Source organism: Marmota marmota, unplaced genomic scaffold, assembly GCF_001458135.2.
Source record: "Marmota marmota marmota unplaced genomic scaffold, marMar, whole genome shotgun sequence".
NCBI lineage: Eukaryota > Metazoa > Chordata > Mammalia > Rodentia > Sciuridae > Marmota > Marmota marmota.
This window is the reverse complement of record NW_026000211.1, coordinates 13,033,344-13,045,572: the sequence shown is the minus strand read 5'-3', so window position 1 is coordinate 13,045,572 and position 12,229 is coordinate 13,033,344. Positions and strand designations below refer to the sequence as shown.

Here is a 12,229-nt window from a genome sequence, read left to right as displayed (position 1 = left end):
TTTCTTCCTTTCCTTCCTTTCCTTTCCTTTCCTTTCCTCTCCCTTTCCTCTCCCTCTCCTCTCCCTCTCCTCTCCCTCTCCCTCTCCCTCTCCCTCTCCCTCTCCCTCTCCCTCTCCCTCAAACTCAGGGGATTTCAGGCAGTTGCTTCATCTTATGTATTTTTGACTTGACACTCGACACAAGTCCTTTATCAGATAAATGATTTACAGACATTTCCTTTTATTCTGTGCATTGTCTTTTCATTCTCTTGATGATTTCATTACTAGCACAAACGTTTTTAATTTTGATTAAAATGTATGCTGTTGGAGCATATGTTTATTCCATTGCTTGTCTTATTGTATAATATCCAAGAAGGCTTTGCCTAATCTGATATCACAAAGATTTCTCCAGTGTCGTCTTCTAAGAGTTTTAAAGACTTTTACGTAGGTTTTGGTTTACTTCTACTTGTTTATATGTGATATTAGGAGAGGGTTCTATTTCATCCTTTTATATGTGGATAAACAGTCATCCCAGCACCATTTATTGATTAAAAACTATTCTTTCTCCATTGAATTATCTTGATACCCTTGTGAGAAATCAGTTGATCATAATTATAGGGACCTACATATCTAGAAGCTCAATTCTGTTCCAGTAATCTACATATAAGGCAGTACCACACTTCCTTAATTACTGTAGCATTGCAGTCATTTTGAGAATAGGAATTGTGAGTCTTCCAATATTTTTTTTCTTTTTCAATATTGTTTTGAAAAAAATTAACATAAAAAAGATTGTTTGGGTTATTCAGGGTCCCTTGCATTTCCGTATGAAATCTAGTATTGGCTTATCAATTTCTGAAAATAAAACAAAACAAAAAGACAGGATTTTGATAAAGCAAGCATTAACTATGTAAGTCAAGTTAGGGAGTATTGTCATCTTAAATTTTAAGATCCTTGCATATGGATTGTCTTTACATTTATTTAAATCTTAACCTAGTTTCTTTCAACAATGTTTTTTAACTTTTGAGTCCAAGTTTTAAAATTTCTCTTGTTAAATTTATTTCTAAGTGTTTTTATTCTTGTAGATGCTATTGTAAATGGAACTCTTAATTGAATTTTCAGAGTGCTCATTGCACAACTGATCTTTATCTTTCATTCTACAGCCTTGCTGAATTCATGTATTAGTTCTAATAGTTTTGTGGTGAGTTTCTTAGAATTTTTTATATGTGTGATCATATATTCTGCAACTAGAAATGATTTTATTGCTTCCTTTCCAATTACGTGCATTTTATTTCTTTTTCTTGTCTATCTGCCTCAGCTAGAATTTCCACCATGGTAATGAAAGAAGTGATGATTGTCTTGTCCCTGATTTAGAAGGGAGGCTTTCATCTTAAGTACGATCTTTTTGCTGTAGGTTTTTCATTGATGCCCTTTACCAGACTGAGAAAGACTTCTTTCCCTAGTTTGTTGAGTGTTTTTAACATTAAAGTCTATTGGATTTATCAAATGCTTTTTCTACATCTGTTAAGATGGTCACGTGTGGTTCTTGTCCTTCATTCATTTTACTTGATTTCTGAAGTGTTAAATTAATCTTGCATTGCTAGGATAAATCCCACTAGGTCGTTGTGTCAATCCTTTTTATGTTATTGGATTCCATTTGCTAGTATTTTGTTGAGGATTTTTTGTCTGTATTCATAGATTTCTTATGATGTCTGTGTGGTTTTGATATCAGGGTGATTCTGGCATCATGGAATGGATTAAGAAGTGTTCCCTCCTTTTCTACTTTTGGAGGTGTTTGAGAAGAATTGGTATTTAAGTGTTTAATAGAATTTACTAGTGAAGCTATCTGGGCTGGGACTTTTCCTTTGTGGGAAGTTTTTGTTCTTGTTGAAATTCTCTCTTTTCTAAGTCTCTCATACTTTGGTTCTTGAGTCAAGTTTTAGTACTTGGGTCTTTAAAGGAATTTGTCTATTTCAGCTAGATTATTTAATTTTTTTGGTATATAATTGTTCATAATATTTTCTCATAATATCTTTCAGTTTGAATTTACATAATTTAAACATTTTTCTCTATTTATCTTGGTCAGTCAGCTAATGGTTTACTAATTTTTTTTCAATGAACCAGCTTTGGTTTTATTTTCTCTAATTTTGTTCTCAATTTAATGAATGTCCACTTTAATCTTTATTATTTCCTTTCTTCTGATTGCTTTAGATTTATATTGCCCTGCAAATTTACATTTTCTTAAGGTGAAAAGTTAGTGATTTGATGACTTTCTTCCTTTTTAATATAGGTTCTTAGAGGTATAAATTTACCTTTAAGCACTGCATTAGCAGTATTCCATAAGTTTTGGTGTGATATATTTCAGTTTTCATTCATCTTAAGATGTTTTCTAATTTTGTTTGTTATTTATTCTTTCATCCTTTGGTAGTTTAGGAATGTGTTAGTTTCCACACATTTATTAAGCTAAATGATTTTTGATTTTTTAAAAATTCTTAATTTCACTTCAGTATAGCCAAAAAGCTTAATTGGTATGATTTAAGTCCTTTTAAACTTATTAAACCTAGTTTTATGGCCTAGTATATTCCAGGGAAGGTTTCATACATACTTGAGAGAAGTATTTGTTCCGCTGTTGTTAAGTGGAGTGTTCTATAGATGTTTTGTTAGGTTTAGTTGATTTATAGGGCTGTAATATAAATACATTTTATTGCACTTTTTATTCTAATTCCACTCTCTGATGTGTTTCTTTTGTGAAAAGAGGTAATGAAGAGGTTCATAACAAGGTGCATAAATCTTATATGAATCTAATGAATTTTCATAAAGCAAACAATGTCTATGTAGTTACTATCCCAAACAATTATAGTATATTGATAGCACTCCAGAATTCTTCCTTGTATTCCATCCTAGGCATTTCCACCTTCCCCTAAAGGTAATTTCTAGTCTGAATTATCACACCAGATATTAGTTTTGTCTGTTGTTGTCATCCAATGTATATATTTTTTTTATCTGGTATCTTGTACTTAACAGTATGTTTCTGAAAGTCATCTATGTTTTTCTGTATAATTACCATTCATTTATGCCCATTCTTAGTTGATAATTTATAATATAATTATATCAATGTATTTATCCCTTCTACTACTGATGGACATTTGAGTTGTTAATAATTTAGGGGTTATTTTTAATAATGCTATAGCATTCTTTTATATATATATATATATATCTTTTGGTAAAAATACTCTTATTTTAGTTATTTTGGTAGGTGTATCTTGTATATCTAATTTGCATTCCCTGATTATAATATGCTTAATTGCTAAATGAATATCATCTTTTATGAAGTATCTGTTCAGAATTTTATCCATTTTTTAATTGTATTGTCTTATGGTTGGAAGGAGTTCTTGGAATTTTCAGTATATGAGTATTTTAAAATTAATTGATCACGAATATCTTGAATTCTGTGGCTTGCCTTTTCATTTTCTTAGTGGTGTCCCTTGGTGAATGGAAATATTGTTTCAAAGAAGTCTTATTTATCCATTTCCCTGCTATTTAAGAACAATTTGCCTCTACCTGGGTCACAGAGATGTTTTCCTATATTGTCGTATAAAAACTTTATTATTTTTCTTTCACATTTAGACCTGTAGTCCATCTGAAATTATTTTTTGCATAAAATATGAGGTAAGGGTCAAAGTTCCTTTTTGTCCATATGGTTAATAGAGCATCATTATTGAAAAGACCATCTTTCCCATCTGTACTGCATTGTCACCTTTGTCATAATTCAGGTGACCTCTATGTGTGTGTCTGTTCCTGAATTTTCTGTCCTGTTTCATTTTCTTTTTTTTTTTTCCTTTTTTCTTTTGTTTTTCTGTTTCATTTTCTATCTTTGTTTCAATACTGTACTCTTTTAAAGTGAAGGCTTTCACTAATTCATCATTTAAAATGATTGGGGAGGATGGTCACAGATAATCATTATCCGATTAAGGAAGTTTCCTTTCTAATTTGCTGGAGTTCTTTTTTTTATTATTTTTTAAATTTTTTTTCACTGTAGATGGATACAATACGTTTATTTTGTTTATTTATTTTTATGTGGTGCTGAGAATCAAACCCAGTGCCTCACACTTGGGAGGCAAATGCTCTACTGTTGAGCCACAACCCCAGCCCCTGGAGTTTTTATTATATCCAAATATTGAATTTTATCAAACATTGTTACTGTATCTTTTAAGATGATTATATTTTTGGTCTTTCTTTTTTACACATTAATATTCAAATGTTAAACTGCCCTTGGAGTCTTGGGATAAAACAGACTTCATTTGTTGTATTACAGTTTTTACATATGTTTTTGGATTTGGTTGATGTTTTGCTTGTTTTTTTCATTTATATTCATAAGAGATATTAATCTTTACTTCTGATGTCATTGTGTCATTGTGACTTTTTGGCATCAAAGTTTTGTTATCTTCATAATGTGTTAGTAAGTATTTCTTCCTTTTTACTATTATCAAAAGTTTTTATGAGTATCTTAATTAATTAATTAACTTATTTATTTATTGTGACAGTGCTGGGGATCAAACCCAGGACTTCACATATGTTAGGCAAGTGTTCTACTCCTGAGCTACACCTGCAGTCCTGTCAATTTAATCTAAATTATTAAAATTTGTCATAAAGTTATCCATTCTCTTATTTTTCATGTATGTTAGAACTTTGCTGTATTCCATTGCATTCCTGATATTGGTGACTTCTGCCTATTTTCCCCCCAGTTTTATCAGGGACATGTTAAACTTTTAAATTTCTTTTGAAGAACTAACTTTGTCTTTGTTGATTTTTCTCTATTGTTTATTTGTTTACTGTTGTATTAATTTATTTTCCTTTATGTGTGTATATATATATGTATGTACATGTATGTAACAAACATATACACACACACACACACACACACACACACTTTTTAAAAATTTTTTAATTTTTTTGCTACCAGGGATTGAACCCAGGAGCACATAACTACTGAGCCACATCCCCCACCCTTTTTTATATTTCATTTAGAGACAGGGTCTTTCTGAGTTGCTTAGGGACTTGCTAAGTTGCTAAGGCTGGCTTTGAACTTGTGATCCTCTTGCCTCAGCCTCCTGAGCCACTGTGCCACCTCACCCAACTTTATTGATTATAATTTACATTAATTGTACAAATTAATGGGTTTCAATATGGCATTTGCATACATGCTTATATTCTGCATTGACCATATCCATGCCCACACTTACTTCTACCTTCATATTCTCTCCCCTCTTGTTCCTCCTCCTCTCTCCTTCTCTCCCTCCTCATCCCTAATAGTCCCTCTTCAAGTCCTTTTTTTAAGTTTCCACAGCTTTATTTGTCTTTCTACATCTGATTTATTTTACTCAACATGATGTCCCTCAGTTTCATCCACTTTCCTGCAAATGACAGAATTTCATTATTCTTTATGGCCAAATAATTCTCTGGAGTGGGGGGTAAGTGGGGGAGACAGGGAGATCTGTGTGTATGCCTGGGTGTGTGTGCACATATTTTCTTTATGTATTCATCTGTTGATAGGCACATAGGCTGTTTATATAATTTGGCTATAAACATGGGTGTGTAGGTATGTAGGTGTCTCTTGTATGCTGAATTTATTCCCTTCAGGTATATTCCCAGGGGTGGTGGGAAGCTGGATCATATGGTAGTTGTATTTTTAGTATTCTGAAGAACCTCTGCATTCTCTTCCATGGTGCCTGTACTAATTTATATTCCCACCAAGTGTTTAAGGGGATCCTTTTTCTCCATGTTCTCACCAGTGTTTGTAATTTGGGGGTTTTGTTTTTCGTTATTGTTTTTTGTAATAACCATTCTGAGTTCAGTGTTATGGAATTACAATTAAGTTTTGATTTGCATTCCCCTGACAGCTAAAGATGTTAAGCACTTTTCATATATTTGTTGGCCAATTGTACTTCTTTTGAGAAGTGTCTGTTTAAATCATTTGCCCATTTTGATTGGATTATCTTGTTGTTAAATTTTTTTACTTCTTTATATATTCTCTGTATTAATCCTCTGTCAGGTGAATAGCTGACAAAGATTTTCTACCATATGAGTAGTTTATCTCTTCATTCTGTTGTTTCTTTTGCTGTGCCAAAGGTTTTCAATTCAATGTACTCCCATTTTAATTCTTGATTTTGTTTTCTAAGCTATTGCATATCTAATCAGGAAATTGTTGCCTGTGCCAATACTTTGAAGTATTCTCCCTGTGTTGTCTTCTAGCAATTTCAAAGTTTTTGGTCTTTGATCCATTTTGAGATGATTTTTGTACAGGGTGAAAGACTGATGTAGTTTCAGTCTTCTTCGTATGGATATCCAGTTTGCCCAGCACCTTTTGTTGTAGAGGCTGTCCCTTTTTCCAATATAAGCTTTTGGCACATTTGTGGAGAATCAGTTGATTGAAAATGTGTGGATTTATTTTTAAATCCTCTATTTTGTTCCATTGTTCTGTGTGCCTTTTAATGTGAATACCATGCTATTTTTGTTACTGTGGATGAATAGTATGTTTTGAGATCAGGTATTGTGATACTTCCAACATTGCTTTTTTTTCCATTGATTTCTTTAGCTATTCAGAATCTTTCATGCTTCCTTGTGAATTTTAGAATTATTTTTCTAGTTACTTGAAGAACATTAGTATTTCGACAGAGGTTGCATTGATTCTATGGAGCACTTTGAATAGTGTGGCCAATTTAACTATTAATTCTCCCAAGTCATGAACATGGGAGATCTTTCCACTTTCTAGTGACTTCTTCAATTTTTTTTTGTTTAGTGTTTTATAATTTTCATTTTAAAGATTTTTCACATCTTTACTTAGATTTATCCCTAGATATTTATATGTGTGTGTATGTAAATGAGATTATTTTCCTTGTTTCTTTCTCACTGAGTTCATTATTGTATATAGAAAAGCTCCTGGTTTTTGTATGTTGATTTTGTATATTGCTAACTTTACTAAATTTATCATTTCTAAAAGTCTTTAAGTAGAATCTTTAGGATTTTTTACATAGATTCATATCATCTGTAAACAGGGATAATTAGACTTCTTTCCTATTAGTATATCTTGAATTTCTTTCTCTTGCCTAATTGCTCTGAGTAAAATTTCTAATATTATATTGAGTAAGAATGATGAGAGGACACCCCTGTCTTATTCCTGATCTTAGAGGAAATGCTTTCAGTTTTCCCCTATTCAGTATGGTGTTGGCTATGGGTTTGTCATGTATAGCCCTTATTATATTGAGGTATTATCCTTTTATACCTAATTTATTTGAGACTTTTTCATGAAGGGATGCTGAATTTTATCAAAGACTTTCCCTGCATTTATTAAGATAATCATGTGATTTTTATCCTTCATTCTATTTATATACTGTATTGTTTTATTTGCGTATGTTGAACAATCCTTGCATCCCTGGAATGAAACCAACTTGATTAGAGTATATGATGAATTTTATTTACTCATATTTCATTGAGGATTTTGCATCTGTGTTCATCAAGAGTATTGGTGTATAAGTTTCTTTTGTGTGTGTGTATTTGTCAGTTATGGTAACATGGTAAGAGTGTATTGTTCAGTACTATCTTTATACAATGAGTTTGGAAGAGTTCCTTCCCGCCGCCGCCTCCTCCTCCTCCTCCTCCTCCTCCTCCTCTTTTTTTTTTTTTTTCCTTTTTTATCTTTTTGTATTGGGGATTGAACTCAGGGGCACTCAATCACTGAGCCATATCCCCAGCCCTATTTTTTGTATTTTATTTAGAGACAGGGTCTCGCTGAGTTGCTAAGCACCTTGCCTTTGCTGAGGCTGGCTTTGAACTCATGATCCTCCTGACTCAGCCTTCCAAGCCCCTGAGATTATAGTTATGCACCACCGCTCCCAGCTCTTCCTATTTTATCCACCAGTTTGAGTAACATTGGTATTAGTTCTTTTTTAAAAAAAATTGATAAAATTCAGCAATTGATGCATCGTGTCTTGGCTTTTCTTGGTTGGGGGATACTTCATTACTGCTTCGATTGTCTACTTAGATTTTTTATGTCCTCTTGATTCAATTTTGTAGGTCATAGGAATCTAGAAATTTGTCCATTTCTTCTAGATTTTTGCAGTTATCTGTTGTAATGACTCCTCTTTTAGTTCTAATTTTATTTATTTCGGTCTTCTCTTTCTTTTGGTTAATTTAGCTACAGGCTTGTCAATTTTGTTTTTTTTTTTTCAAAGAACCAACTCTTTGCTCCATTGATTTCTATTAATTTCTTTCTATTCTGATTTTGTATTTTTTTCCTTCTACTAATTTGGGGCTTTTTCTTCCCCTTCAGACCTTTATTATTTATTTGAGATCTCTATTTTTTTTTATTGAAGGTACTCATTGCTATAAAACTTTCTACTTTGTACTATTTTTGGTGTATTCCAGAGTTCTTTGCTCTGTTGTGTTTCCATATGATTCAAGAAATTTTTAAATTTCCCGTCTGATTTCTTCAGTGACTCACTGTTCATTCAAGAGTGTACTGTTCAATTTCCATGTGTTTGTATAATTTCTAGTTTCTTTGCTGTTCATTTATGGTGTCATTCCATTGTGATCAGATAAGATGCAAGAAATTTTTTTTTTTTTTAACTTAGTAAGGCTTGCTTTGTGGCCTAATGTATTGTGTATTTTGAGATAGTTTCATGTGCTGATAAAAAGGATGTATACTGTCAAATTATTCATTTTCTTTAGAGAACTCTTCTTCTTCTTCTTCTTCTTCTTCTTCTTCTTCTTCTTTTTTTTTTTTCCTATTATACATTTGTCTCTCCCATATCCCACGCAGGCAGTGGAAGCTGGATTCCCCTGTGTGGAGTGGACTGGCTGAGAAATACGGTGAAAAATCACATGACACAGAAAATAGTTTTAAAGAGCAGGGGCAGGATGGCTCTTCAATCTTAAGGGTCCAGCTTCTACCCTGGAAAGAGAGCTTGAGAGCCCTCTTTATTTGTATGGGGGAACTTCAAAGGCTTTCTACAGAATGTTCTTCACCAATTAATGTAGGAGGTAGGCTGTCCAGTTCCCACTGGGTCACGCCCAATTCTGAAGCTTCAAGATCAGTTTTCCTAGCCAACTGAAAACAGAGGTGATGTGTATTGTGCAATTCGTTGAGTGGGAGGAGCCACAAAAATAGCTTGCAATGCCAAACCAAAATCTCCTTGGCTCCAAGGCCCTGTGAAGATGCTCAGATAGTTCAGGGGTGGCTCCCCACACATTGGTTTACTATTTTGCTAATTTCTGCTCTTATCTTTATTATTTCTTTGCTTCTACTTTCTTTGAGTTTAACTTGATATTCTTTTTCTACATCTTGAAATGGATGCTTACATAATTGTTTTATAATCTTCTTTTCCAATATATGCTTTGAGGGCTAAATAATTCTCTTTGAGTACACCTTTGGCTGCTTTTCACAAATATGATGCAACATCATGAAATAATCTTTGAATTAAAAACATTTTATTATTTCCATTGTGATTTTTTAAGTCCATAATATTTTTAGTACGTTTACTTAATTATCAAACACAGTTCTCTGTTGTAGATTTCTAGTTTTAGTTCACTGTTTTCAGAGAATACATATTATCCAATCATGTATTGAGACTTGCTTTATGACTTAAAATGTGGTAGGTTTTTGGTAAATCTTCCATAACTTTTGAAAAGAATGTATATTCTGTTAGTCAGGTTTGCAATTTTGTTTCTAAAATTTTCTGCATCTCCAACTTTTTCAGTTTGCTAGTGTTATCAATTATTGAAAGGTAATTTAAAATATAACTAATTATGACTGCAACATAAGTTTGTTTCTTTTTTTAGTTCTGGTAGTACTTGCTTTTTGAATCTGTTTTAGGTGACTATAAATTCAGCATTGTATCTTTCTGTTCAACATAACTTTATTGTTATGAAGTACCTCTCTTTATCTCTAGTAATGCCTCTCGTTTTAAAATATATTTTGTCTGGTATTGGTAAAGCTATATAAGCCTTTTTTACTATTAATAGTTTCTTCATGGTTTAGATTTTTTTCCATTCTTTTTACTTTCTGACTCCACAAGTTCTTAAAGTGTACCACTTTTAAATAATATATATATAGTATACAATATAATCTTAAAAGATACTATATAATCTTAAAATCTTCATCTTTTAATTGAAATACTTAGTTCATTAACATTTAATTCTATTGATATACTTGGGTTTGGACCTATCATCTTACTGTTTATTTTCTTTTAGTCCCATCTTTGTTACATTTTTTTCTCATTTTGGATTAATTACATTTTTTAAAATTCCCTTTTCGTCTATAAATTATCAGTAATGTTTGCACCCCCTCCCTTGCCCCACTACCCCACAGGGGATGCATTCTAAGACTCTCCAGTGAGTGCCTGAAATTGCAAGTATTACTAAGCCTGTTATGTTTTGAACATGAAGTGTCCCTCAAAACCTCCTCTGTTAATGCAGGAATATTCAGAGGTAAAATGTTTGTATCATGAGAATTATAACCTAATCAATCCATCCTAGTTTGAGTGGGCTAACTGGGTAGTAACTGTAGGTAGGTAGGGCATGGCTAAAGGAAACAGGTCATTGATGGTATGCCCTGGAAGGATGCATCTTCCCTGCAACTTTTTCCCACCCTGCCCCTCTGCTTCCCAGTTTTTAATCTGAGTATCTTTTTTCCTCTGCATCCTTAGCCATGATGTTCCACCTCAGCTTGGGCCTAAAACAATGGAACCAGCTGACTGTGCTCTAAACTCTGAAACCAGTTGCCAAACTAAAATTTTTCTCCTCTAAATTGTTCTTGCTCAATATTTTGGTCACAGCAACAAAAAGCTAACTAACACAGAGCCCCTACATATACTAAATTTCTTCTTATCCATACACAGATTTACTATCTTTTCCATCTTAACTAAACACATATCAGGTATTGTATAATTTTTGCAGTTAGCTTGGATTTCTTTTTTTCTTCAAAATTTCACAGGATGTTCATTCTTCTCATACATCTAAGCAACTGCATATCTTTTTCTTTTTTTCCCTTATTAAATAGTCAAGAACTTTCACCTTTTCACTTAAAAGAAGTATTTAAAGATTCTCTTTGACATATACATATTGCCAGCATCATTACTCTTCTACTTCATGGCCATTATTAAATAAAACAAGGGTATTCTTGAATACAGGCACAGTGGTGCCATGACCATCAATCTGCTAACTGAGATGGCAAAGCAACTTTTGAGAAGGTAGCATAATACAACATTGAAACACTAGACAAGAAGATTCCCTTCCCAGGCAAGACAGGATGGAGACAGCTAAACATTTCATAATGCTACTCAGAATAGCATGCATTGTAAACCTTATAAGTTGTTTATTTCTGGATTTTCCATTTAATATTTTTGGACAACAGTTGGCCATGGGTAATTGAAATCATGAAATGCAAAACCACAGATAAGGGGAGGAATGCTATAGTTTTTTATTTTCCTGTTGTTTCCCCGGTGAGTACAACATGTATCCTTAACTTACTGGAAACTACCTTCAATTAATGCCTTTTCTTTTTCTCAGACATTTCAATGGTTTTAAAAGAATTTAATTCCATTTTCTCTTTTCTTCCTTCTGTATGATTATTCTTATGTGTTTTATTTACCTATAGTGCATATCCCTCTAGACATTATTATTATTATTGTTTTTTTAATTGTCAGTCTAAATATTCAGTTAGATTTCCTTAAATCTTTACCATTTCTGGTGTATTTTAATTTCTTTTTATATTAGTTCTATTTGGATCATTTTCCTACTAAGGAATTCATTTGATATTTAGTATGTCTCTTAGTACAGGTCTCTTGGTGTATATTTCAACTGCATTTGTGAAGGACAGTTTTTGGTCACATATTCAGAATTCTAGTTGGTTAGTTGTTTCTTTTAATATGTTACAGGTATCACTTTTTGTCATCTTGTTCCATTGATTCTATTGAGTTGCTAGAGAATAGTCCAACTTTTGATTCCTAAAAAGTAATGCATCCTGGTTTTTTTGGTTTTAAATATCTTCACTTTGATATGCTAATGTGGTTTTTCTTTTTGAAATTTATTTTATTATTTTATCGGTTTTTTTTTTAAATGATTTGTAAAAATGTAAATTCCTTCTCTAATTACCTGCAGTGTGTGAATTGGTCTGCCTCTTTTGTTTGTTGTTGCTTTTTTTTTTTTTTTAAGCTTTTGGTTGCTAGGGTGTTTTTTTTTTTTTTTTTTTTTTTTT

The 12,229-nt window shown here is 32.4% G+C and overlaps 1 protein-coding gene across 1 annotated transcript in view; it reads left to right on the top strand.

The window, feature by feature from the left end:
• The window catches only part of Wwc2 (WW and C2 domain containing 2), a 136,010-nt gene that overhangs the window by 84,034 nt on the left and 39,747 nt on the right, over positions 1-12,229 (top strand). Inside the window, exon 17 of the mRNA XM_015486000.2 lies at positions 1,062-1,069. Coding sequence (XP_015341486.1) covers positions 1,062-1,069 — 8 coding nt within the window. The remainder of the gene's footprint in view (positions 1-1,061; positions 1,070-12,229) is intronic.